Raw genomic sequence first — 23,667 nt, 5'->3', positions numbered from 1 at the left:
CCTTGGGTAATCTTATCCTCCAATATCATCTGTATGCAGATGATACACAATTATATCTTTCATCTCCGGAACTTTCTCCTGATCTTCACGATCGTATCTCGGCATGTCTCTCAGATATCTCAGCTTGGTTGCTTCATCGTCATTTGAAACTTAATATGGCAAAGACTGAATTGCTTGTTTTTCCTCCTAAACCTTCTCCTCATCTCTCATTCTCTCTTACTGTCAATGATGTTACACTTACTCCAGTCAAGGAAGCTCGTACTCTTGGCTTTATATTTGATTCCTCGCTCTCCTTTATTCCTCATATCGAGACAGTAGCTAAATCCTGTAGTTTTTTCCTATATAATATTGCCAGGATTCGATCATTTTTGTCTGTCTCTTCTGCCAAGACTCTTGTTGATGCATTGGTTATTTCTCGGTTGGACTACAGCAACCTTCTTCACACTGGCCTTCTTTCTTCTCACATCAGTCCGTTGGTTTCTGTTCACCACTCTGCTGCTAAGATCATCTTCTTGGCTCGCCACTCTGACCATGTAACTCCACTTCTGAAATCTCTTCATTGGCTTCCAATTCACTTCAGAATCCAATATAAACTTCTCCTGTTGACCTACAAAGCTTTTCACTGTCTAACTCCTTCCTATCTCTTCTCTCTCATCTCACACTATTGCCCTGCTCGTGCTCTTCGCTCCTCTGATGCCATGTTTCTCTCCTGCCCAAGGGTCTCTACTTCCCTTGCTCGGCTTCGTCCATTTTCTTCTGCTGCCCCTTACGCCTGGAACGCTCTTCCAGAACATTTGCGAACTACAAGTTCAATCGCAGCTTTTAAAGCTCAGCTAAAAACTTTTCTTTTTCCTAAAGCTTTTAAAACTTGATTTTGTTCTGACTTTATACTGCTAGTTTTACCCTACCCTGTGCCTGTTTGGTGCATTCTCTTCCCCTCCTTATTGTTTTATTATAATTTTATTAGAATGTAAGCCTATGTGGCAGAGTCTTGCTATTTACTGTTTTACTCTGTACAGCACCATGTACATTGATGGTGCTATATAAATAATAATAATAATAATATTAATAATAATACTGTGAGACTAAGTGACAAGTCTTCCTCCTTGTAATTATTGCAGAGTGTTTCTCCTTTTACATGTAGCCAAGACATATTTCTGTATTTATTTTCCAAGGCACTGGCCTCCCACCTCCCAAAATTACTGAACTTATTAGAAAGCTTGAAAGTCTAATTACTCTTATATCACCAGTATAACCAGATTTAAAAAACAAAACAAAGACAACCCCCCTCCAGTGACATTTCTGAACAGGATGTCAATCAAACCTAGTTGGCAGAAGAATATTGCTTCAATAAGCCTTGATCCATATATTAACTTTGAATGTAAAATATCAGGGCAAGGGTGGATTGTGTTTGATAATTATTTTAGATAATGCAACTCCTCATTTTTACTATGTATTTTCTTTAGAAATGGGTTGTGAATCAGCAATAGGGTTCAAAATAAATACATAAATGAATGAACTAAATAAATCAGACTGCAATCCTGTATAGACATACCTGGGAGTAAAAGCCATCAAACTCAATTGGACTTACTTCAGTGTAGATGGCTGGCTGGGGAATGCTCTGAGTTGTAGATCTATTTTCAGTCTAAATATGCATAGGATTCTGCCCTAAGTCATGTAAAATATTAATTCAACAACTTAAACAGCAGACTGAAGAGTCAACTGTTCTATACTAAACCAGATAACAAATGTGAAGGACATCCATATTTACTCTGATGATCCGCAATGATTTCAGTTGAGGGTGTCATGTTGTCTGGCCTAGATCCCCCATCTGGCTCAGAGGAGGACTTGGTGGTGGGGAAGCTTTATCAATTACTAATATTTATTTATATTTTTTATTTAAAATATTTCTTGGCTGCCTTTCATGGCAGGACCCCTCTCAAGGCAGCATACAACAATAAAACACAATAAAACTGTTTCAGCAACAAAAACAGTACGAACACAGTCAAAACAGAAGCAAAACAGCAAAAGCATGGAGGGCTGGTAGAAGGATGTTCCCATGATCCACCCGCTTCCCGGAGTCCTGCGACATTCCTGTTGCACTGCTCCATGTCTCTTCTCTTCCAGAGGCAAAAAGTGTAAGGCCTCCCTGTGATGGCAAGGGCCTCCATCAGAATTGTGTCTGGCTACTTCTCTCGTGGCATTTCAGTGTCTGGTGAAATCTTGGTTTTTTACAAAAACTTTAGTGCTGGTCTTGATTTGATTTTATATAGTTAGGACTGGTTTAAACTGTATTTTTGAGGGTTTTTTAAAATTATTATTTACTGTGACTGGCCTAAAGTCATCTAGTGACCTTCCATGGCTGAGTGGGGTCTGTATCTCTAACCACTACACCACACTGGCTGTCAGTGTAATGTCTTCTGTAATGTTCTGTCATTTCCCCCCTTAACTAACAGAAAGGAATCACAAAATGTATGTGCCCTGTTTCTAAAAATGTGCATGTCTTAGGGCTGGCTACTAAAAGTCTCCTATATGGCCCATTATTGCACTGCCAGTTTTAGAGACTGGTTCATTTTGTGTCTTGTGAAAGCAACCATTTCTTTTATTTAACCAAATGAAAACACAAGTTTCATTTGATTTAATCATCTTTATCTGTCTTGATATCCTCAAAAGGTGCTACAATAGATACATCCAGTGGTGTCAGTCTGCTAGTACAAAACTTGCAGAAACCTCTTTTTCATCCTTCTACAAGTATTAAATACAATACTTTGATTTTGTTTCCACAATCCATTGAATAAGATGTTGCACAAGCTGGTTTACAAGTATTTCTCACTAGGTGTGGTACAAGCTGTTGCACAAAACATTGCACAACTCATCATAACTTCGGTAGTTAAGGACACTAGTTGTGCTAGTGGCTGTGCAACTGCCATCGAACAATGATGGCTCTGGTCATTTTTCCACTAGCATAACATTGGAAACCCAATAATTCGCCTTCTTGCTGATGATCAAATAGTGAACATAGAACATTAACTGCCTTCGTACGGGTAGTCTTTGAAGGTCAGACCAGAAATACAGAGACAGCATGCAGAACATTACCGTACAGTTGCATTCAGTACTGTTAGTGTTGCACTTTACAAGAGCACTAAAGTCTCGTTCTGTTTCTTAAGTATGCTTGACAACTGAATAAGGTCTGAAAACACAATAAAGTGAACATCCCTGTTTACTTTTTTCCTCTTTTTGTCTTTCAGGTATGGAAAAATTGTATCCACAAAAGCGATTCTAGACAAAAACACAAACCAGTGCAAAGGTAAGTGCCAGAAGTCCTCCCTGCAAATTCCACATCAGCTTGATTGGTTTGTGCTACAAATGTTCAGGCTTTGACAGTGCAATTAACATAATGTACAGTATATTGAAAACATGTTTAATAATGCCAGAGCTTGGAGTTGTACTTCCAGTAACATTGCTCATTAATTTTTTTCATTAACAAACAAAATGAAAATCACAAATCAGAACTACTATCAAATTGCTTCGGCAGCAAAGTAAATTACCTTCTAACCACACAGTGTCATCTGATTTGAACGATATTATCGGTAATGCAAATTGATTTCCTATGTAAAAATGCTATACTCTTGGGACAGCTTTCCCAAGCAAAGCCTCATTCTGCTTTTCTTGCTTTTGACGTCTTCTGCTCCATTCTTGGAAGTAGAAAACATTGACTGTTGCCCAACAGGCTGCTTCTAAAATTGTGGGGAAAATCAAATGGAAATGAATCCTACTAGCTCTTGCAGTTTATTTTTTATTTCATGGCTTATATTTTAAAATCTATTTTCTCCTTAAAATAAAGTTACCTTCATAGTGCATCAGTTGTGTGTGTATAGTTTCCCACATAATTTTAAAATACCTATGTGGAAAAAACTTCTAGAGTGTAATAAAGGTATTTGTAGAAAAATAGTATCTCATTTCTGTTGGGCAGATGTTTCACTGGAATTCTGTCTCTATGGCACAGTTTAACTCTTTTCATCATAAAGTATTTATTTTACACATATGGTGTGCTCCGTTAATCTCCTTTTCAAAGAGTGTGGTTGAGGCAAAAATGATAGTTTTAACTAGTGATGGTGCCAAATCTCAGGAGAGGGGAATTGAGAAAACAATTTCATGTATTTTACTCTCTCACGATTCCCATTCCAAATCAGATGCCAGGTTTGCTTTGGAATGGACTTGATTCTGCCTTGGCCTTCTCTACTGCTAGGCCTTTGTTTTCTCAGACTTGAGTCCAGACTTACTAAAGCAAGGGGAACAGTGCTGGAGAGAGCTTACAGGCAGCCATAGCTTTAGGTCTGAGGCTTGGACTGCTACATGCTTGCACAACAGTTGGAACAGGAAGCATGGGAACTGTAGTTTCTATCCTTTCTGAGGTCAGTAGTGGCTCCTTATGCCAATGGTCATGGGACCAATGCTGGGAGAGTTATCTCTGACGCTGCCCCTTGCTGTGGACAGTTTTGCATTGGGGAAAAGGGTGTACTGGGGAGGTTTGTGGAATAGTTTGATGTCTGTCCTGTGACATTGTTGGGAGCACAGTGATTCTCAGCTCAGAATGGAGCTGAGCTTTAAAGAGTTATTTGATACTTGTTTGAGGTGGATCCAGGTATATCTTTAAATGCAGTTCTGCTGAAGTCTGATTAAATTGGGTGGTGGCAATGCAAGCAATATTGCCAAAGGGACACATGGCAAGTAGGGTGCTAAACCTTCCCCCATCTTTTTCTCCTCAGCCTCATGCCCATGCACTTTCTGAATTGAAACCCAGTTGGACAAAAAGGACTGTGCAGGATTAACTACAAGGATAAGAGTGGTGGGTGGGGAGAGGACTTAGCACACTCACGCAAACCCTTTAGTCCTTTAAATTACGCCCTCACCCTGAAGTTTGGCATAATGAAGAAAGCCCCACATTTGAGCCTACAGGTCTGCCACCATCACAGTCATTATGAAACTGTTGCTGCATGTTCCCCAAAACAGAATCACCATCATGTTCAGCTGCTTAAAGGCAGCTGTACTGGCAGTTGACTGTGTAATGGTGATGAAGAGACTACGTTGAGTCACACATTTTTGAGAATCTGAGCTTTTGATAGCCTTGTCATTTCTGATCAGAGTAAGATTTCACATTGGTTTTACTGTATCATTTCCCCCTTTGATCTCATTATACTACCTACACACAGTCTTTTCCCACTGGAAATCCTTCCAAATTACTTCCGTTATCATGATGTAATTCTCTAGTGAGGATGTGAGAGTACTGCTTCGATGGCTATGCATATAAAGACTTCAGAATACAATCCTCACACACGCACACAAACACACGCACAGAGGTGCCCCAGTTATTTGCTCAGTACAACAGGATGATTTGTTCTATAGAGAGCAATGAGGGTTTTCTCAAGGTTATAATAATCTACCTGGTGATGACACAGATTCACACTCATGAGAGCTCCCTCTGCTTTCCCTGGGAGTTGTAGGACATTTCCTGTCTAGTTATGCACAGGGTTGCATCCTTAGTGGTTGTGTGCATTTATTTATTTATTACATTTATATCCCACCCTTTTTTCCTCTTTAAGGAACCCAAGGTGGCATACATAACCCTCCTCCTCTCCATTTTATTCGTACAACAACAACCCTGTGAGGTAGGCTGGGCTGAGAGTATGTGACTGGCCCAAAGTCACACAGTGGGTTTCCATGGCTGAGTGGGGACTAGAACCCAGATCTCCCGACTCCCAGTCCAACCATTTAGCCACTACACTACATTTTGTTAATTCCAACTGCTGCTTTCTGCATTGTGGTATAGCCAACCTGTGAAGATCTGTGAAGATATTGAAATCTACCTCAGTTTCTAAAGTAATTTGCCATGCATCAATGGGCTATTCACTTCGGAAATACAAGTTTAAAGTCTTATTAGATGGACCCATTAAGCTGTCTCATGTTGTAAACCAGCTATCTTGAAAAATGAGACTGAGAGACAGGAAATTAACAAATAAAAATGAGTTGCATAGTTCATTGGATCTTGGCCATACAGAGATATCTAGAAATAGGAACTGTTAAACCAGAAATATACTGCAATTTATTTAAAATATTTATATCCCACATCTTCTACAGTCTGAGGCTGCTTTGAAATACTCTGAACAAGTGGTGTCAGTAAAAAAAAATTTTTTAAAGAACAACAACACTAACATCACTAAAAATGGCATGCACACAAAAACATTTCAAAACAGCACATAAAACAGACCTATGTGCTCTTCCTTTTGTAGCTGTGTGAACAGATGGGTCTTTCACTGATTCCAGTAATCCTTTCAGGAAACCAGTTTTCTCCTTCTGTTTATTTGCTGCTGTTTCACTACCATCTTTGACCCAGCTCAGACAATCAGGCCCTCCATCATAGGAAATGTCTATTCCTATCAGTGCCTCTGTGGCCTTCTCAGACCTTCTTATTTAAACCTCCTCAGCTTTAATATCCTCCTCAGCTTTCATATATGGTAGTCTGTTTCATGCTTTCTTGGAATGCCTAGACTGTATTTATAGTCAGTATCCTTGCCTAAAGTTCCTGGTTAACAGGAAAGCAACTCTGAAGTTAAGAAGTAGCAGAACTCTTAGGTTATTTGACAAGAAAGATCCATTTTCAGGCGCCAATCCTTGTATAATTGTGCTTCTCATACCAAGCCCCATCACTAGGAATGGAATTGATTTTATTGATATTTAGATTAAATCTGAGTTGAAATCCCTCTCCCATAGAAGGCTTCAGAGTAATGATGCAGGTGCATCAAAAAGCCAAACAGAATAACCATGTTTTAGCACCATGTGAACAAGCCTTCTCCTTTGGCCTAGCCATGAGGAGAGTGGATGTTTTCACTATCATTTTCAATTAACTGCAGTTTAGGATTACATCCAAGCCCTAAAGTGTAGTTAATCTTAACTATGGTGTATTGGAACAAGCTAGCTTCATAAACCATGGTTTGAAGTTAGTTTGATTCAGGAAACTATTGTAACTATGGTTATACTTTGTCCAGGTTTGGGACATTATGCCGAAGTGCAGATAGTTAAAATTGCAAGTGAACACTTCTGATTCCTCACAGCTGTGTTGGAAGAGAATCCTAGGCTCATTCACGTAATGCTAAACCATAGTTTAGCATTACGTCTGAACAAGGTAATATTATTGAATCGGATGCAGTGATGAATGTTGAGGTCCTGCACGGCTCCTCAGAAGAATCTTAACACGCAATCATGGGCTAATAATTCTGTTGAAGTCTTCTGAACCAAACTCACTGCAAGAAGTGGGCATCTGGGTGGGAACTAGTCTAACCAGTTGAGGCAGGTTTGTCAGAGGGATGCTTGTCAGGTCTGTGACAAAGGTGATAACGCCTCACTCATCTTCAAGTGCACTGAGACCAGACTAATGGAGGAAACGAGCAGCTAATAGGGGCCTAAGGGACTGCCGTCTGTTTTTAGACTACAGATCTTTTCCTCCCAGGTCCTGAGCAAACAACCCTTGTGTGACTCTGTCTAAAAAGTGTACAGCTGGGTACCAAGGTTTGGCAGTCTTTGGCTCTTGCTAATTATGAGCCTGAAGTTGAAACACTCCTGAGTAACCTCTGATTTTTGCATAGCATTTAGGTAATGGAACTTATATAATGTAGCCAATTTTAAATCGGTATCCCACCTTGAACGAAGGGTGAAGATCATATGGTCATGCTTGAGAAGCTGTCTCTGTATTTTGTTGTTCTTAGCATTGAGGAGCTGATCAGAGTAGCAACATGGAAAAGGTCCATGTGAAATCATAAAAGCGGTGAAGAAAGTGGCGAAGTCCTGCAGAAAGTTCTTCACCCAATGAATTTTATTTATTGAGTATAGCAAAAATTGAAATGAATGTGCTGTGTTATTTATGTTTCTCCGAACTGACATTTTTGTGAGTGGGAAACGTTGAACCAAATGTGTTCATACCTATTTAATGACCATAAGTTCAACACATTGGGCAGGTGATCAGAGCAGCCTTTGGAGGGAAAAAGGGACCTCATGGAAAGTAAATAATTTACAGAACACTTTGAAATTTGAAGCTGTGTGATTTGTTAAAAAGAAATCATACCATTTCACTGTCCATATGTCTGGTGGATGTGTCCTAGTTATTTTCTTTTGCCTAATGCATTTCAGTTTTTAACATAATCACTGGTGACATAAAACCTAGTGGACTCACTTTAAAGCATATCCATACATTTTATAAACATATATTATACAATACTTAAACTTCAAAGAATTTGGGAGTGTGGTAATTCACGGGACATCTAGAAACTGGACATGGGTAGGTTTTTCCTCCTAAGTGCTGCCAATTCATCTTAGGGCTGGCACCTAAGCATCCACACTAATCCAGATTCTAAAGCAAAGACTTGGGGCGAGGAGAAACCAGGTTGTGTCAATTTTGCTAAGGAAACAACTCTTCCTAGTTAGTTGGACATCACATTAATCAGCTACCTGGCAACCGGCAATTATGATATACCAGTTGGTGGTAAAGCCTGACTGTAAGAGCCAAGCCTGAAGGACAGTAGAAGTTGAAGACATTCCAGCATTTGTTACTAATCACAGATATTTTGCTTTTTGTTCAACAGTCACTGCAAATATATTCCAATAAGTTTATTTTTCCCCTGCTGTACCTTAAACAGTTCCTACATTATCAATATAATCTGGAGGAAATAGTATTGACTTGTTTCTCAGGGCCATAGGCATTTAAGGCACTTTTCTTGCTTTTAAAAGAGGTCTTGGCAAAGTACGATATTAGATTTAGAAGAAGACTGTTTGTATCAGCAGGTGACCTTACCATTTCCTTGAACCTTTTGATATAACAGATTAGATGGTTACAGCTCGAAAAAATACTTCTAGTTTTAAAATAGTCCTGTTTATTGGACCATGTGTCTTTTTCACGTTTCAAAAGTTGTGGTGATTTCATTTCTGGTCTTATCTGGGGTTACCTTCGTTATAGGACTGGAACATCGCAAAACAATTGCATTTTATGCGGCAACTGGGACCAGGCATCTTCTCAAACTACATGCATACTACGTAGACCATGCACTTCTAAATTAAAGATGAGTGAGAATTTTGGGTTTTTGTTGTTGTTGTTTATAACAACTTAATAAAATTCACAAATGTTTCCATAGACAGGATGGAAAGCACTTAAGATCTAAAAATAAAATTAAAAAATAAATAAAAAGTATGTGGTAGGAAGTGGAACTTACTGATTTGTTCATCCACGCAGAGGGCGTTGACTGCTCAGCTCCTAAAAGTCTAGATTTCAGCTATGTTTGTGGCAACCCCATTTTTTTTCCTGCAGGCTTCTCATCTTTAACAACTATGTGGCAGGCAGATACAACATGGCCCTCTTCATACTTGGAATAGCTAGACTTATTGAATTTGTCCAGTGCAGATAGAGAATGTTTGCCTAGATTCTTTTATGAACTTATCAACATTTGCATGTTTCTTCATAAACAGAATGGAAAGAACTTGAGATCTAAAAAATAATTGAATGTGGGGAAAAGGGAAACTGACAGATTTGTCCCTCCCACACCCTAGATATGCTCATTAACTGGGGCACTCTGGTTATTCACATACTGCCAGTGTGGGTATTGATGCCCTCTTGGAGCCAGTGGGAGTGTTGTGTCCTGTTAACTTCACCAAACTTTGCCTCTTAGCCTCAGAGCTCCAAGCCCTCCTCACTAGAATGCTTTATTTGGTGGGTTATGTGTAGTTACACTGTAGTTATGTGTTTACACTGCTGTTGCACCATTTACAGCTGATCTGATTCTTAGATACACTCCTTTTTCCAGGCAACGCAATGAACTAGTGAGGCAAATCCAGGAGTCATGGTAGCAGGTAGATTGTTTTCCTTTGTGCTTGTACTTTGACATCTGTCGTGCTGCCTGAAGGTGTTCTATATGCTAGTAGGGATCTTGGCAACAAGCAGGGTACTTGGCAAGTGGGAAATGACTGAGAGTCCCATTGTTGGGTTAATTAACTCAGAGCCTTCACATTGTGTACATTTCTACATGCCTCCAAGGACACCCTTACAATTAAGAGGGATTACAGGAGTATTTTTTAGTTTCTGACAACACACACTCACACACACACACACAATCTCTCTTATTGAGGATTCTCAATTGACCCTCTTTAAATATATTGGCAAAATATTGCTTCACATTTGGTGCAAGTGCAACTCATGCCAAGTAACTTCGTTGATTTCATTTAAATTCTCTTCTATCTTAAGTCGTGTACAGTTTTCTCTCTGGGTTTAAGGTCAAGTCTTTGGGAGAGGCAGCTCCAGCCTAATTAGTTCCCCAGGCTCCACATTTTTTCTCTCCCTGAAACATAACTTTTTTTGGAGTTTGTTTCCTGTACCATGTTCTTCTTCTTAATAGATGCACTCATGGGTCTAGGAGCCTTTTTAGACCTATAAAAAAACTTTGAAATGACTGAATAGGGCAGTAATACGTTCAACTATTCTTAATCTGTTGTGGGGAAAACAAAAGACAATGTTAATTCAGCTTGACTGATGTACCAAGTGTTTTATCTTTTCTAGTCAAATCAGTATTCACTGCCTTAAATTGGTTGTTCACAGGCAGATGCAAATGCTCAATGCAGAAGCTCAGTTTTGAAGAGTGATTGCTTCAATAACCCTTTGTTGCTGTTTTCACTCTGTTCTATGCTAAATTTAGGTGTCCACCCAAACATGCTCAAAATATGCTCAAAATGTAGTGGACCCGGACAAGCAAGCAAGGCAAACTCAATTCAGCAGCTGTGCCTTGTGGCCTTTCAGATGCTTCACAGTTCCTTTGATTAAGTAGTTGCAGTTGTTTTGATTTCATTATTTTTTAAAGTTACGTACCTCCCAACTGGCAAATGCCCTTGGGGTAGTTTATAATAATAATAAAAAAAGCAAAACCACCAATAAAATAACAACCAAAGCAATCAATACAACATTAAAAATATCAACGTAATGAAAAACTTTAAAGACATGAACAATATTTAAAACATTAAATGGCCAGCAGTAATGTTAATAACCACAGCAACTGATTAAAGATTAAATGCCTCTTAAAAGAGGAAGGTCTTAACCAGGAGTCTGAATGCACACAGGTAGGTCTGCATTTCTTGGTAGACACCCATTGTCCCAGTGTGTGTGGAGGCAACCCAAAGAGCCTCTGGAGATGATCTCGGTTGGACTACTGCAACCTTCTTCTCACTGGCCTTCCTTCTTCTCACATCAGTCCGTTGGTTTCTGTTCACCACTCTGCTGCTAAGATCATCTTCTTGGCTCGCTGCTCTGACCATGTTACTCCACTTTTGAAATCTCTTCATTGGCTTCCAATTCACTTCAGAATCCAATATAAACTTCTCCTGTTGACCTACAAAGTTTTTCACTATCTAGCTCCTTCCTATCTCCTCTCTCATCTCACTGTTCGCTCTTCGCTCCTCTGATGCCATGTTTCTCGCCTGCCCAAGGGTCTCTACTTCCCTTGCGCGGCTTCGTCCATTTTCTTCTGCTGCCCCTTACACCTGGAACGCTCTTCCAGAACATCTGAGATCCACAAGTTCAATCGCAGCTTTTAAAGCTCAGCTAAAAACTTTTCTTTTTCCTAAAGCTTTTAAAACTTGATTTTGTTCTGACTTTATACTGTTAGTTTTACCCTACCCTGTGCCTGTTTAACCTACCCTGTGCCTGTTTGCATTCTCTTCCCCTCCTTATTGTTTTATTATGGTTTTATTAGAATGTAAGCCTATGCGGCAGGGTCTTGCTATTTACTGTTTTACTCTGTACAGCACCATGTACATTGATGGTGCTATATAAATAAATAAATAAATAAATAATAATAATAGCAATCAAAAATATATGGGAAGAGTCACTCCTTCAGGAAGGCTGGTTCTAAAGGGGTTTAAAAGTCAGCACCAATTCTTTAAAATTAGGCCCAGAAACTGACTGGCATCCAGTGGAGATAACACCTCATTGGAGCAATATGTTCAAAACAGCCAGTCACTAAGCTGCCCAGTTACTCTATTTTGCACTGACTGAAGTTTCCAGACCATCTTCAAGGTGGCCCTATGTATAATGCATTGCAATAGACAAGAGGTTACTAGTGCATGAATAACTGTAGCCAGGCTATCTCTACTGAGGCAGGGGTCATAGCTGGTATATCAGCCAAAGCTGATAAAAGGCACTTTGTGCCACTGAGGCTACTTAGGCCTTGAATGAAAGAGCTGGATCTATGAACAACCCCAGGCTATGAACTTGCTCCTTCTGGGGGGAGTGCAAGCTCCTCTAGAGCAGGTTGAATACCACTTAACCGGAGAGATAGACAGCAAGATTACTATTGACTATCACACCCTTGTTATGCTGCTATAATTGGTTGGTGTGAGCTTTGTTCAGCCTGGTGGGTTGCAAGCCATGCGAGCCTGAAAGAAGTACCAGTACCAGTATAATGAATTGAGGCTTTGCCAAGCTGCATGCCTGATTCCATATGGGGCAGGAATTCTGGATGGAGTAGAAGAAGGGGGCTGAAATGTGGATGGACTGTCGTTTGAAAAGGGCAACGACTTACCGCTCCACTATCCTTAATAGATAATGATGAAAATATAGAGATGGATCAGGGGATAGTATGGAGGTGGAAAGGGGGACTGGCTGAATGGGCAAACTGCTGTGGGGAAATACTTTCAGTTCCCAGTAGTTGTGGGGGGGGGAGAGGGAGGGAGAAGAGATGGTAGAAGCTAAGGTCTAGAGGGAGAGCTTTGAAATAAAGTCCAAAAGCCCATATAATAATCCACAATCCAGCTTGCGTTACTCACAATGATCTATCCGGGATGCTAATCAATGAATGCTGGTCTCCAGGTTTTGCTATGCCAACAGCCAGAAAAGTAATAATCTTTTTGCTTCCCACTGTTTCCTGACTTTTGCTTATGATTGTGGAGCTATTTTTGTCTAATAATAAAGGGAAAAAATGTTTCTTTGCTCAGTGGGTAATTAACTAAAACTGAAGCATTCATAGATATCTCGGCCATGCCAGCAGCATAATCTCAGTTTGTGTTTCAAGATGATGTGGCCAGTTTGGGATGCCATGTAAATCTGCCAGTAGGTGAATAAGGGGATAAAGGAAATGAGGCACAGCCATCATGGCTTTTGGCCCAAATTGCAGTGGGTGGAGGCAGGCGATAGAAGCAGTTATCTAAATGCTGTACTGTGGAGTGAACTGGTAGGCTAGATAGGAGAAACATATATATCTCTCTCCTTAATCTCTCTGCTGTTCTGAATGGGAAAACAGCCAGAGCAGCATTGTTATCTCATAAGGCAAGCCTTCATTCCCATATGTCCTTTAAAACTGTAGCACTGTGGTATCAGCTGGATCTAAAGATAGTTCTGATAACAGTGAGCCTTACCTGAAACATTAATCAAAAGGACCATTTGTCCATTGTTGGGCTATTTATCCAACAGAACACAGAAGCTTTGCTACTAATAGCAATTTAAAATGAAAACCTACCCTAAACCGTAACATAGCAATACTGTGCATTATTGCTTAAAGACAGATGGCACCGTCCATCCCAAGGAGAATATAGCAAGTAAAGGATAAAATGTTGGGCACAGCACCTCTGATGGAATCAGTAGAAATAATAGTGAATTTCAGCAGAAATAATGGTGATCTCAGCAGGGCAAGATTTTATCTAGAGGTAGTTGAAGAATGGAACATCATGTTCTTCTGGTGGATCACAGAATAGTAGGCTCCACTGAACTTGATCAGAATAAACTTCTGTACAATGTGCTTTTAGGATTCAGATTTCTATCAAATCTAAATCTACCTTCCATTGATATTTTCACCTCTGCAAGGGTGGGGGACCTCTTAAGATGGTCTATCCCAAGGATGCTAATGGACCCAGGTGGTTTCCAGGTGGCTGTAGGGGGATTTTCGGTTGATAATGGCTTGTGCTTCTGTAGAAACCCTGGTCGATCTGTGGAATGCAGAAATGACCTGAGTGGTTGACATGATTGCTCCTGAGAGCCCACTCTGCATCAGAGCCCTCTGAGAGCTCTCTCTGCAGTATACCCCAGATCTGAGAGTGATGGAAGAAAATAGACAGCTTCAGTGCAGATGTAGAAGAGCTCCTAGTAGATGCAGTCAAGCACAGGTTTCCCAACTTTGCCCTTGAGAGATCCAATTTAACATGTTCATTTAGTAAAGAAAGTTAAACGAAAGTACCCCGTGTTATTTCTTTGGAACAGTACATCACAAGTATTTGGCTTAAAATATTTGAGGGGAGAAAATGAAAGCACACTTAATGTCATTCAAATCTTATATTATGTAGGAATTTTTACTGGAATACTTGCCAGATTGTACTTCCCTTGCATTGTTTACATTTAAGAGGGAGGGGGGAGAAAGGAAGTGAAAACTGTTGACACACTCATTAATTTTAGCAGCCCAAAGAAATGTGCATGAAATGCTCAAAACCACTCATCTATTTCAACAGAGTTTCACTCTCTGCCATTAAGGTTGTTGGGGCATCTTCAGTTTTGCTGTCACTATTTATTTATTCCATTTCTCACTGAGGCATATATGTATTTCAGTGACACATACTGTATGTAATCTCTCCCATCCTTGCTAAAGATAGTCACCTGAAAAGCATTAATTACAACTCTGAAACTGTCCAGCTTGCCTAATATTGTATTTGCAATCAGCAAACATTCATTTTACTAATGTTCTTATGAAACTGAAAGAACACGTGACTGCAGGTCTAAGTAAAAACAGGAATGTCATATCTGTTCTTGCCTAGGCTGTATTTCTGCTAACTTTCTGTTCTTAGATTTGGTGTTCCTGCGAGGGAGGAGAAGTGTAAAGAGGAGACACATTCCATGTAACATTTGGTTGGGATTTTCTTACGTTAAAATTAGTTGCATGTTTTGATTTAAGAGCTGTTCTGTTTTAACCACAGAAACACTGGCCGTTTTGTAAACCTCAACTTTTGTACATTGCTGAGACGTGTCTCTGGATCATTACTTTGTCACAATGAATAAGAGTCTCAGCAGAGAAAATGGGGGAGTTAAAAGATATATAAAACAAAATGTACCTTCTTCTTTATCTGCCATCTACCTTCCAGAATTTCTTAGTGAGAACGGATGTCCTGTTTTGTTGCTTATCGTACTTTTAGTGGATAACTATGCCACCGATAGTCCCTGACTTGTATGAGGGGTGTTTTAAAGTATGAGAAGAACAAGTCTTTCTTATAATTTGAACAGAAAATATATTTCTCCATGTGGCAAATTCAGATATGAGCCTCTATTTAAAGGCCAGACTTGATGAGACACTGGAGATACATAACCTGCTCTTTCTTCTCTTTATATTTCCTTAAGCACAGCCATGGAGTGAAGTTAGGTGATCAGTACATGGAATGAGGTGGTGGGTGGGGTGGGGTCGGGGAGTTTCCCCATACCATTTTCATAGTGTATATGACCTCCCACAGCTCCTGCATGCCACATTAGAGATAAAGGGCAATTAGCAGCTTGGCATGGGTCTGATTTACATTGAATGTTGGGGAAAGGGTCAAGACCTCTCCCAAAGTCCCATGGCCTCAATATAGTTCATCCCCCAGTCCTGGTTTTATAATTATTAACTCATTCTGAAATCTGATTTTTGTTCCAGCAGGCTTTTGGAAATATTCTGGACCTGTGTTAATGCAATATTTTTTAAAAAAATTGTTACTGCTTTTTTAATTTTTAATGTTTTTAATTTTAATTCTATTTTAACTTTTGTAAAATTATATTTATATGTTTTACTTGTATATGTTTTAATCTTGTTAGCCACCTTTAGTCCCAGTATTGGGGAAAAGGTGGAATAATAATAATAATAAACATGCTGTATCCTTTTTCTATCTGTGTGCATAGACAGAAGTTCCAATACATGGAAATGTGTAGGCTGTAAAAGGCATGTGCAGGAATTGCTGCAGTTAGTGTCATTATCATTTTATATTTGTAAAAAGTGTCTAAAATGTATTACATGCTGTATACCGATAAAAATAAACATATCCCTGCTTGCAGGCTCACAAACTAGCTCTTCATCACATCTGTACAACATTAAAAATAATAAGAATTTAAATTAGGGGGAAAAAATCTGTGTCAAGCATTAATCTCAGATTTCCTGTCAAGGAAGCAGCTCTAAAATTAATGATATTCATTATGTCATTCAGATCTAGGGAGAGACAAACCTGTCAATTTATTTTTCTCCCAGTTCCTCGTTGGCTAATCTTATTTTTCAATTTTTCCAAACTCATTTTTCCACTTTTCAAAGTTCATCCCAAACTTTCAGCTTTTTAAAAAAACTTTGCATGAAAATTTATACTTTTTTGTGAGAATTTCTTATAATGTGTGTACACAATTTTGCCTAATATACACATGTTAGGCAAGGAGTTTTCCTACTGCAATGCTTTTTAATGCTATTTTCACTAATAACACATTTTTTGTATGCAGTTTTTGCTTGGAGAATTCCATTGTAAAATTTGGAGAAGTGCACATTTTTAAAGATAACTGAGTTTCGGTTCATGTGTTGGTTCGAAACTGTGAAATTAGGTAAGTTCGCATGAAAGAGCGAACTGAACACATTTCTTCCCCATCAGTATAAATCAGAATACAGCTGGGACAGATGTTGTGGACAACACCAAATTCTCAAATGCACATATGTCATTGTCATCTTTTTCTGCATCTACTGATAGGATGGCTGGATTTGAAGTGGATTTGTCATTATTTCCTACAGAATTAGGTCATAAGTTAGCAGGTAGCTTGTACATCAGTAAACCTGTATTGCTTCCACATTGGAAGCACACTGTTGGAGTAAAATAATTTATTCAGTTGTAATTCCAACTGTGATGTATTTCCTTAGTTTCTCATATATCATCTCCTGATATGGCAGGACATGGCTAGATGGTATTGCATATAAACAAATGAATGATCTTTGAGTCAATGTTCCTGTTGTTTCTGTGTGTGTGTGTGGGGGGGGGGAAATCAGAGAAGCCCAAAGGTTTCCTGGACTTTGGGAATGTATGGTGATTTATAATGTCAGCCTCTCACATTTCTTAAGATTTCTTGGGATTCATTGTCTATCTAATGCCACCCTTGAGCCATGTTTTCCAAAATGACTTTAAGTAGCATTAGCAATTTGAAGATGCTATAGTGTTTGTGGCACAGACTTTGTTTGATTTATTTATTATTTTATTTATTTATTTATTTAAAATATTTATATACTCCCCATTGAAAAATTTCAGAGCAGTGTACAAGATAAAATGAAAATAAAAACAGAATAAAACAGTTAAAACAAAATTTAAAAGAAGCAAAAACATTCAAGGCTGCATATTAAGGAAAGGCTTCTTGGAATAAAGATGTTTTCAGGAGGCGCTGAAAGGAGTACAAGGTTGGAGCCTGCCTGACCTCCAGAGGCAGGGAATTCCACAGGAGGGGCGCCACCACACTGAAGGCTCTTCCCCTGGTGGATTCCAATCGGAGGATGGATCTATGTGGAACCACCAGGAGCAGGCCCTCGGATGACCTCAGTGACCAGGCAGGTTGGTAAGGGAAAAGGCGCGCTCTCAGGTATCCTGGTCCCAAGTTGTTTAGGGCTTTGTACACAAGTACAAGAACCTTAAACCTGGCCTGGTAGCGAATAGGCAGCCAGTGCCGTTCCCTCAGCAGATGCCCTGCTTCATGTGTTGGGCCAATGACAAACTGAGATAGCCCCATGGTTGTCATGGAGGCTGTAAAGTCCCAAGCCGGAGCCCCAGAGACAGCCTCAGCATGAAAGTTGAAATCGCCCAGAACCACTGTCCTGGGTTCCTCCAGCACCACACTCGAGACTGCCTCCGCCAGCTCAGCTAGGGAGGATGCTGGGCAGCAGGGTGGGCGGTATGCCAGCAGCATCCCCAATCTGTCTCTCTGGCCCAACACCAGGCCCGCTCCAAGATGGGTAATGGTTCAAAAATGTACATTCTGGGGTCAGAGTCACCAACAAATTTTCATCTATTGAAAATTTCAGTAAATGGAACTCAAGACCCGTATTTGCTTCTCATTAAGTGATTGATTATGTATAGTTGGTACTGTCCTTATCCCACAAAAGTACCCAACTTTTTAAACAGATGATATCTCGTCTGCTGAACTTTGAGTACTGAATCTAATTCCACGCAGGTGTTGTAAAAAGAGCAATATATCAACAGAGTTATTTATATACAGCTTTCTGGCTTGGCTGTAAAACAGGGATGGGCAGCAAGTAGATCAGAATCTACTGCTAGATCCCTGGATGATTTGCAGGAGATCGGCAAGAGGTTCTGCTTCCGAATGGCCTAACAATAGCAATCAATAAAAACCTACCCCTACCCCACCGTGTGCATATTAAGTTGCTGAGAAAGTATATCCAGGGAAAACCAAGAGTGGGGTTTTGTGTGAATGGATGTGATTCTGGTACTTGGCTCTGCTTCTGATCACGAATTCCTAGGCTGAGCATGAGCTCAGAGGTGCCTTGTGTCTTCATTCTTCGGGAAATTCTGCCTGCTGTGCCACTATTAGGCACTTGTCTCTGGGTTCTAATTGTTGTTGTTTTTCTAAGTTAGATCCTGCAAGGCTGAGATCTGCCACCATCTGCTGTAAAACAGTACTGTGCAGCAGGGCATCTTGTAGCCCAAATAAAGAGAGGGAACAGGGTATCGGGAGGCGTGGCTATACTTAAGGGCACATGGCAATATTATTCACTGCTAGAAATTCCATATACATGAGGCAACGTAGCTCCTGTACTTCCCAGCTTGTTCCACTGCAGATTCTCTTTTCCCTGTGCAAGCTATGGCCATAAAAACTTTTGCCCCATAGCAGACAGGAGAGGATTATAAGTCTCTGCACTGTTGGCACTTTTAATGACATAACTTTTACCCCTAGGTGAGGACCTGGTAACCTTATGTTTGTGTGTCCTTAGATATATGTTTGTAGTTAGCCATTTTGAATATAGAACTTTATTATTTACCTACTTACTTGCTTATAAGAGTTACACACACCGTTTTAGAGTAAATCTTCCCATGGTGGCATTCAAGAAAATGACAAGATGTTAAAAAAAATGATAAGAACAATAATAACATCAATGACAAAATCAAAATTAACACTTAAAACCAGACAGTATCATATCCACAACAGCCCCAGCAGAATCCTAACTCAATAGGCAATCTAATGATAACTCAGTGATAGGTCAAAGTAAACAGGTGAGTCTTTGGGGCCAGTTTCAAGGCCTACAATGATGGGGCCTGGCAGACATCAATGGGAACAAAATTCCGCAAATGGAAGGGGCCACTATCGAGAAGGCTCTACTTTTCATGCACACCAACCTAATTGCATTTACAGACAGGCACAGAAGTCATGGCTCTGCTGCTGATCTCCTTCTTTTGTTTATGTGTACTGTAGAAACACATTGAACATGCCAGTAGATACCCTGCAGCATTTGGGCTGCCATGTTAATTTTGAGGTTCCTTTTTGCAAAAATTTTCAGTCTGGCCAAGTATACGTTGTTTTTGATAAATATTACCCAACTATACAGTACATATGGGCTTCCTGAAAAATTCCATCATAAGAGCAGAGCAATTAAAGCTTTCCTTTCCTAGAATCTTCCCCCCACTAGACTAAGCAGCAAAAATAAGAGTCAAACCCCTGCCCACTAAATCTTCTCAAAAGGGGGTTCCCACAACGGTTTTCTGATTACACCCGAGGCTGTTGAAATTACGTTTTGAGAGATCACTGACCAGAAGGACATGTTTCTTGAATGAGCTGGGAACCAAAGGAAATTACTCCAGGATTTAAAATCCCTTTATTTCCTCTGTGAACGATATCTATATAGCTGAAACTAACCACTCCAGCTGGCTCTCAGCCAAACTTTATGGGAACTAAGATTAGGAAGCCTGTATGGTCAAAACAACCATTGAACAAATTGCTTCCAGTTTAAAGTTTCACATTTCCTGATAGGTGACTATGGCTCTTGACCTTTCTTTCTTTCTTTCTTTCTTTCTTTCTCTCTCTCTCTCTCTCTCTCTCTCTCTCTCTCTCTCTCTCTCTCTCTCTCTCTCTCTCTTTCTTTCTTTCTCATGGGTATCTGATCTGCAAGTCATTATAGACGGTGTTCTCTATCCTATTCTGATCTCTGCAGGGATGTCACAGCTTCCGTAATACATTTGGTAGCTTTTACTCATGATGCAAGATAAAGCAGAGGAAAACATTACCAATATTAATAGAAGGCAGTTCTGCTCTTAAAACAAACTAGGCGTTCCTATTTTTAATTGCCTGTTCTACAACACGTATTCAAGAAGCAATTTCGCTTTCCTACTGGAAACTTCACATTTCAAAGATATTATTATTATTATTATTATTATTATTATTATTATTATTATTATTATTATTAGTGTGAGAATTGGTTTCGTTTAGCTTTTCAAAACTGCAGATTCAATTCCGTTAGTTGAAAAGAGCTTGTTGTATGGCTCCCAGTGTAGAGCAGCCTTCTCCCAACCTGTTTTCCTCCAGTTGTTTTGGATTACAACTCCTAGCATTCCAGACCATTGGCCATGTTGGCTGGAGCTGATGGAAGTTGAAGTCCAAAACATCTGGAGGGCACAAGTTGTTTCTGGCATAGAAGATGGCCTGCTTGAAATCAACCAATTCCAGAAGGCGCATGTACATAGAAAGCTAATATATTACAAAGAAGTTCCCACTAGAAATCTTCCTGACACATTAGCATTCCCTGTATAGGGTTGTTCTTATATTTGTATAGGGGGTGCTTCCAAACCTCTAAACAGCTTGGGGGCAGGTAATCTGAAGGATTGTCTCCTCTCATATGTACCTGTCTAGACCCTAAGATCATTATCATCAGTTCTATGAGCAGGGGGTTGGACTCAATGGCCTTATAGGCCCCTTCCAACTCTACTATTCTGTGATTCCATGATTCTCCGTGAGCCCCTGCCAAAGGATGTGAGGTAGGTGGCTACTATCAAAAGGGCCTTTTCTGCCGTGGCACCCTGATTGTGGAATCAGCTTCTGAGAGGAGCTCTCCTGGTGCCTACATTGTGTTCTTTCCGGCACCAGCTGAAGACCTTTCTATTTTCCCAGGCCTTTCAACATTTTTGCATCTTAGTCTTTTAGCTCTGCTGTTTTAAATCTGCAATTGTATTTTAAATCTCTGCATCGTTGCTAGGTTTTATTCTGTACTTTTATTCTGTACTTTTAAGCATTTTTTTAAATATTGTGCTTTATGCTGTATTTCCATGGTTTTAATTTTTGTGAACCACCCAAAGACCTTCGGCTACTGGGTGGTATAGAAGTGTAATGAATAAATAAATAAAATAAACAAGCCATCCCGAAAAAAGGTGTTGGTTGTTCCCCCCTTGCTTCCTCTAAAGAGCACCTCCCACACCTCCATTTCTTCACTTTCTAGTCAGCAGCAGTGGCTGCTTATGCTCCTCTGCTCCACCTTACTAGCTATGGCTGATCAAAGGGTACATATCCTGACAGTCTGGGTCTGCATGGTGCCATTTGAATACAACTGAAGTCATAAGACGTGGAATCATGGTTCCCTGTGCAGGCTTCCATGGAGGAAGCCTTCAAGGAGACACTTCATCAGGCTTTTTTAAAATATATATTAAAAATTGTTCCTTGCCACAATTTATTCATTTATTTATTTTTTATCTCTTTGATCCCCCCCTCAGTGTGATGACTTATCAAACCATAGAACTCAATTGCACAACCAGTGAGCCACATGATCAAACTGCGCATGGCATCCTCACAATTAGGGAAAGCACATTAAAGATGACTATGTGGTGGAGGGATTGTTTGCTCATTCTATCGTTGGCCATGTTCCCGTTCAGCAGGGGATGGGGCTCAATGTGTTTCAGCAAACTCTGGTCAAGGCAAGTGCTGGGCTTGTCAAATAAACACTTTACCATCTGTAACAGTAATCCAGCTAGCCTACTCTTCCTGTCAGGGTGCTGCTGTTCTTCAACATGTAGTCTGTGTTTGTAAGCTTTTTCTACAACATATTATATCTCCAGATTAGCTTTAAAAGTCTCTGGTGAAGGTGCTTTACTCATTTCATCTGGGAACCTATTTCCTGGTGTAATAAATCTCATTAGCAGGAGTATTTTCTTTATAGCCTTCTAAACTTTGCATTTTATAATTTAATCTCAGTGCGGTTCCTTATTGCTACCTTATGTCCCCAAGCACCACTCTAATTAATTCCTTTTTTTCCCCCTAGTTCTTTACTTCAGATATAATGAATTTAAATCTCCTCCTTGATATTTGCTTAGCCAAAGATGCAAATGCTTTCACGAATTGGTTTCCTCCCAATTTGTGTTCCATTATAGTGCCTCATCTCTTGTCTGCCCAAATTGTCCCTATTTTTCCTTCATCTTTTTTAAATACACACTGAAAATAGTATTCCTGGTAGGGACCCGTGGTGAGAGTAAGAAATGCTTGAAAAGTTTAGCATGAATGTTGTATCCAAAACCTGTATAGATTATTCGCATATTTCTAATATTGCAATAACTGTGCTAAGCAGGAGGTACAGTGGTGGTATGGAAGTGTTTACTAATGAAAGCTCTCAACATCTGGGCCCAATCAGATTTGACCTTAACATGTGCTAATGTATAGCTTTATACATTCAAGCTGTCCTTTTGTTATCACATTCCCTCCCAAATGCTCTAAATGCATTGCAAAGCTTAATGCTGGATATTGTGGCCTTCTCCGCTAACGAGAATAATTGATCCTTCTGTTTCATCACAAAACCCCTTTATGTTGTTGTGGACTATTATTTCTTTCTTCTCCTTTTTCTTTGTTTGGTAGCATGATTTCTTTCTTAGTTTCCCTACACTAGACTGATCGCACCAACGCCACTAACCTAATCAGCTTTCTAATTACATATCCACGTAGCCGTTCTCTAGAGCTGTGTTGCATTCCCATTTAGTTTCCCATTTGCAGCAAATAGTCTAGGTTAGTCAGCCAGGTTCTTTTAGCATCTGCTTGTCCAATTGTCAGGGAGTGGTTTCAGTGAAAGGAACGCTAGCGTGACCGTTCTATGAAATCTTTCGAGGCAATGTGTCATCCAGGACCAGGGTTGAACTTCATCCTTTTCCCCTTCCGTTGTACAGTGCTGCCCACAATAAGATGGACATGTAATGTTCCATGTAATATCCTGGGAAGGTGTTAACACACCCTAGTCTGAAGATCACAACCTGAAACTCCAGTATCCATTGTAATAAAGTGGCCAGTTGTCTTCTTTTACAGAGGGCAGTCCTCTATTTGAATGGCTGTCAACCTCCTATTTGAAGGTGTCCTCTGTTTTTGAAGGGCTGTCTAGTCCAAATCTGTGTTATAGATAAAGAACTATTAGAAGGGATTTATTATTATTATTATTAATAATAATAATAATAATAATAATAATAATAATAAATTACATTTACTTCTTTTCCAATTGCAAGGAACACAAGGCAGCTTGCATAGTCCTCCTCCTCCTCATTTTATCCTCACAAGAACCCTGTGAGGTAGATCAGACTGAGAGTCTGTGACTGGCCCAAAGTCACTCAGTGAGCTTTCATGGCTGAGTGGGGTCTAGA

At 39.8% G+C, this 23,667-nt stretch overlaps 1 protein-coding gene across 2 annotated transcripts in view; it reads left to right on the top strand.

Moving 5' to 3' along the window:
* Positions 1–23,667, top strand: part of RBMS3 (RNA binding motif single stranded interacting protein 3) — an 860,525-nt gene that overhangs the window by 487,909 nt on the left and 348,949 nt on the right. For both annotated transcript variants that reach the window (XM_063125041.1, XM_063125049.1), the window contains one exon: positions 3,249–3,307. In XM_063125041.1, the coding sequence (XP_062981111.1) occupies positions 3,249–3,307 (59 nt within the window). The remainder of the gene's footprint in view (positions 1–3,248; positions 3,308–23,667) is intronic.

Source organism: Elgaria multicarinata, chromosome 1 (genome assembly GCF_023053635.1).
Source record: "Elgaria multicarinata webbii isolate HBS135686 ecotype San Diego chromosome 1, rElgMul1.1.pri, whole genome shotgun sequence".
Lineage (NCBI taxonomy): Eukaryota > Metazoa > Chordata > Lepidosauria > Squamata > Anguidae > Elgaria > Elgaria multicarinata.
This window is presented reverse-complemented; position numbering and strand designations above follow the sequence as displayed.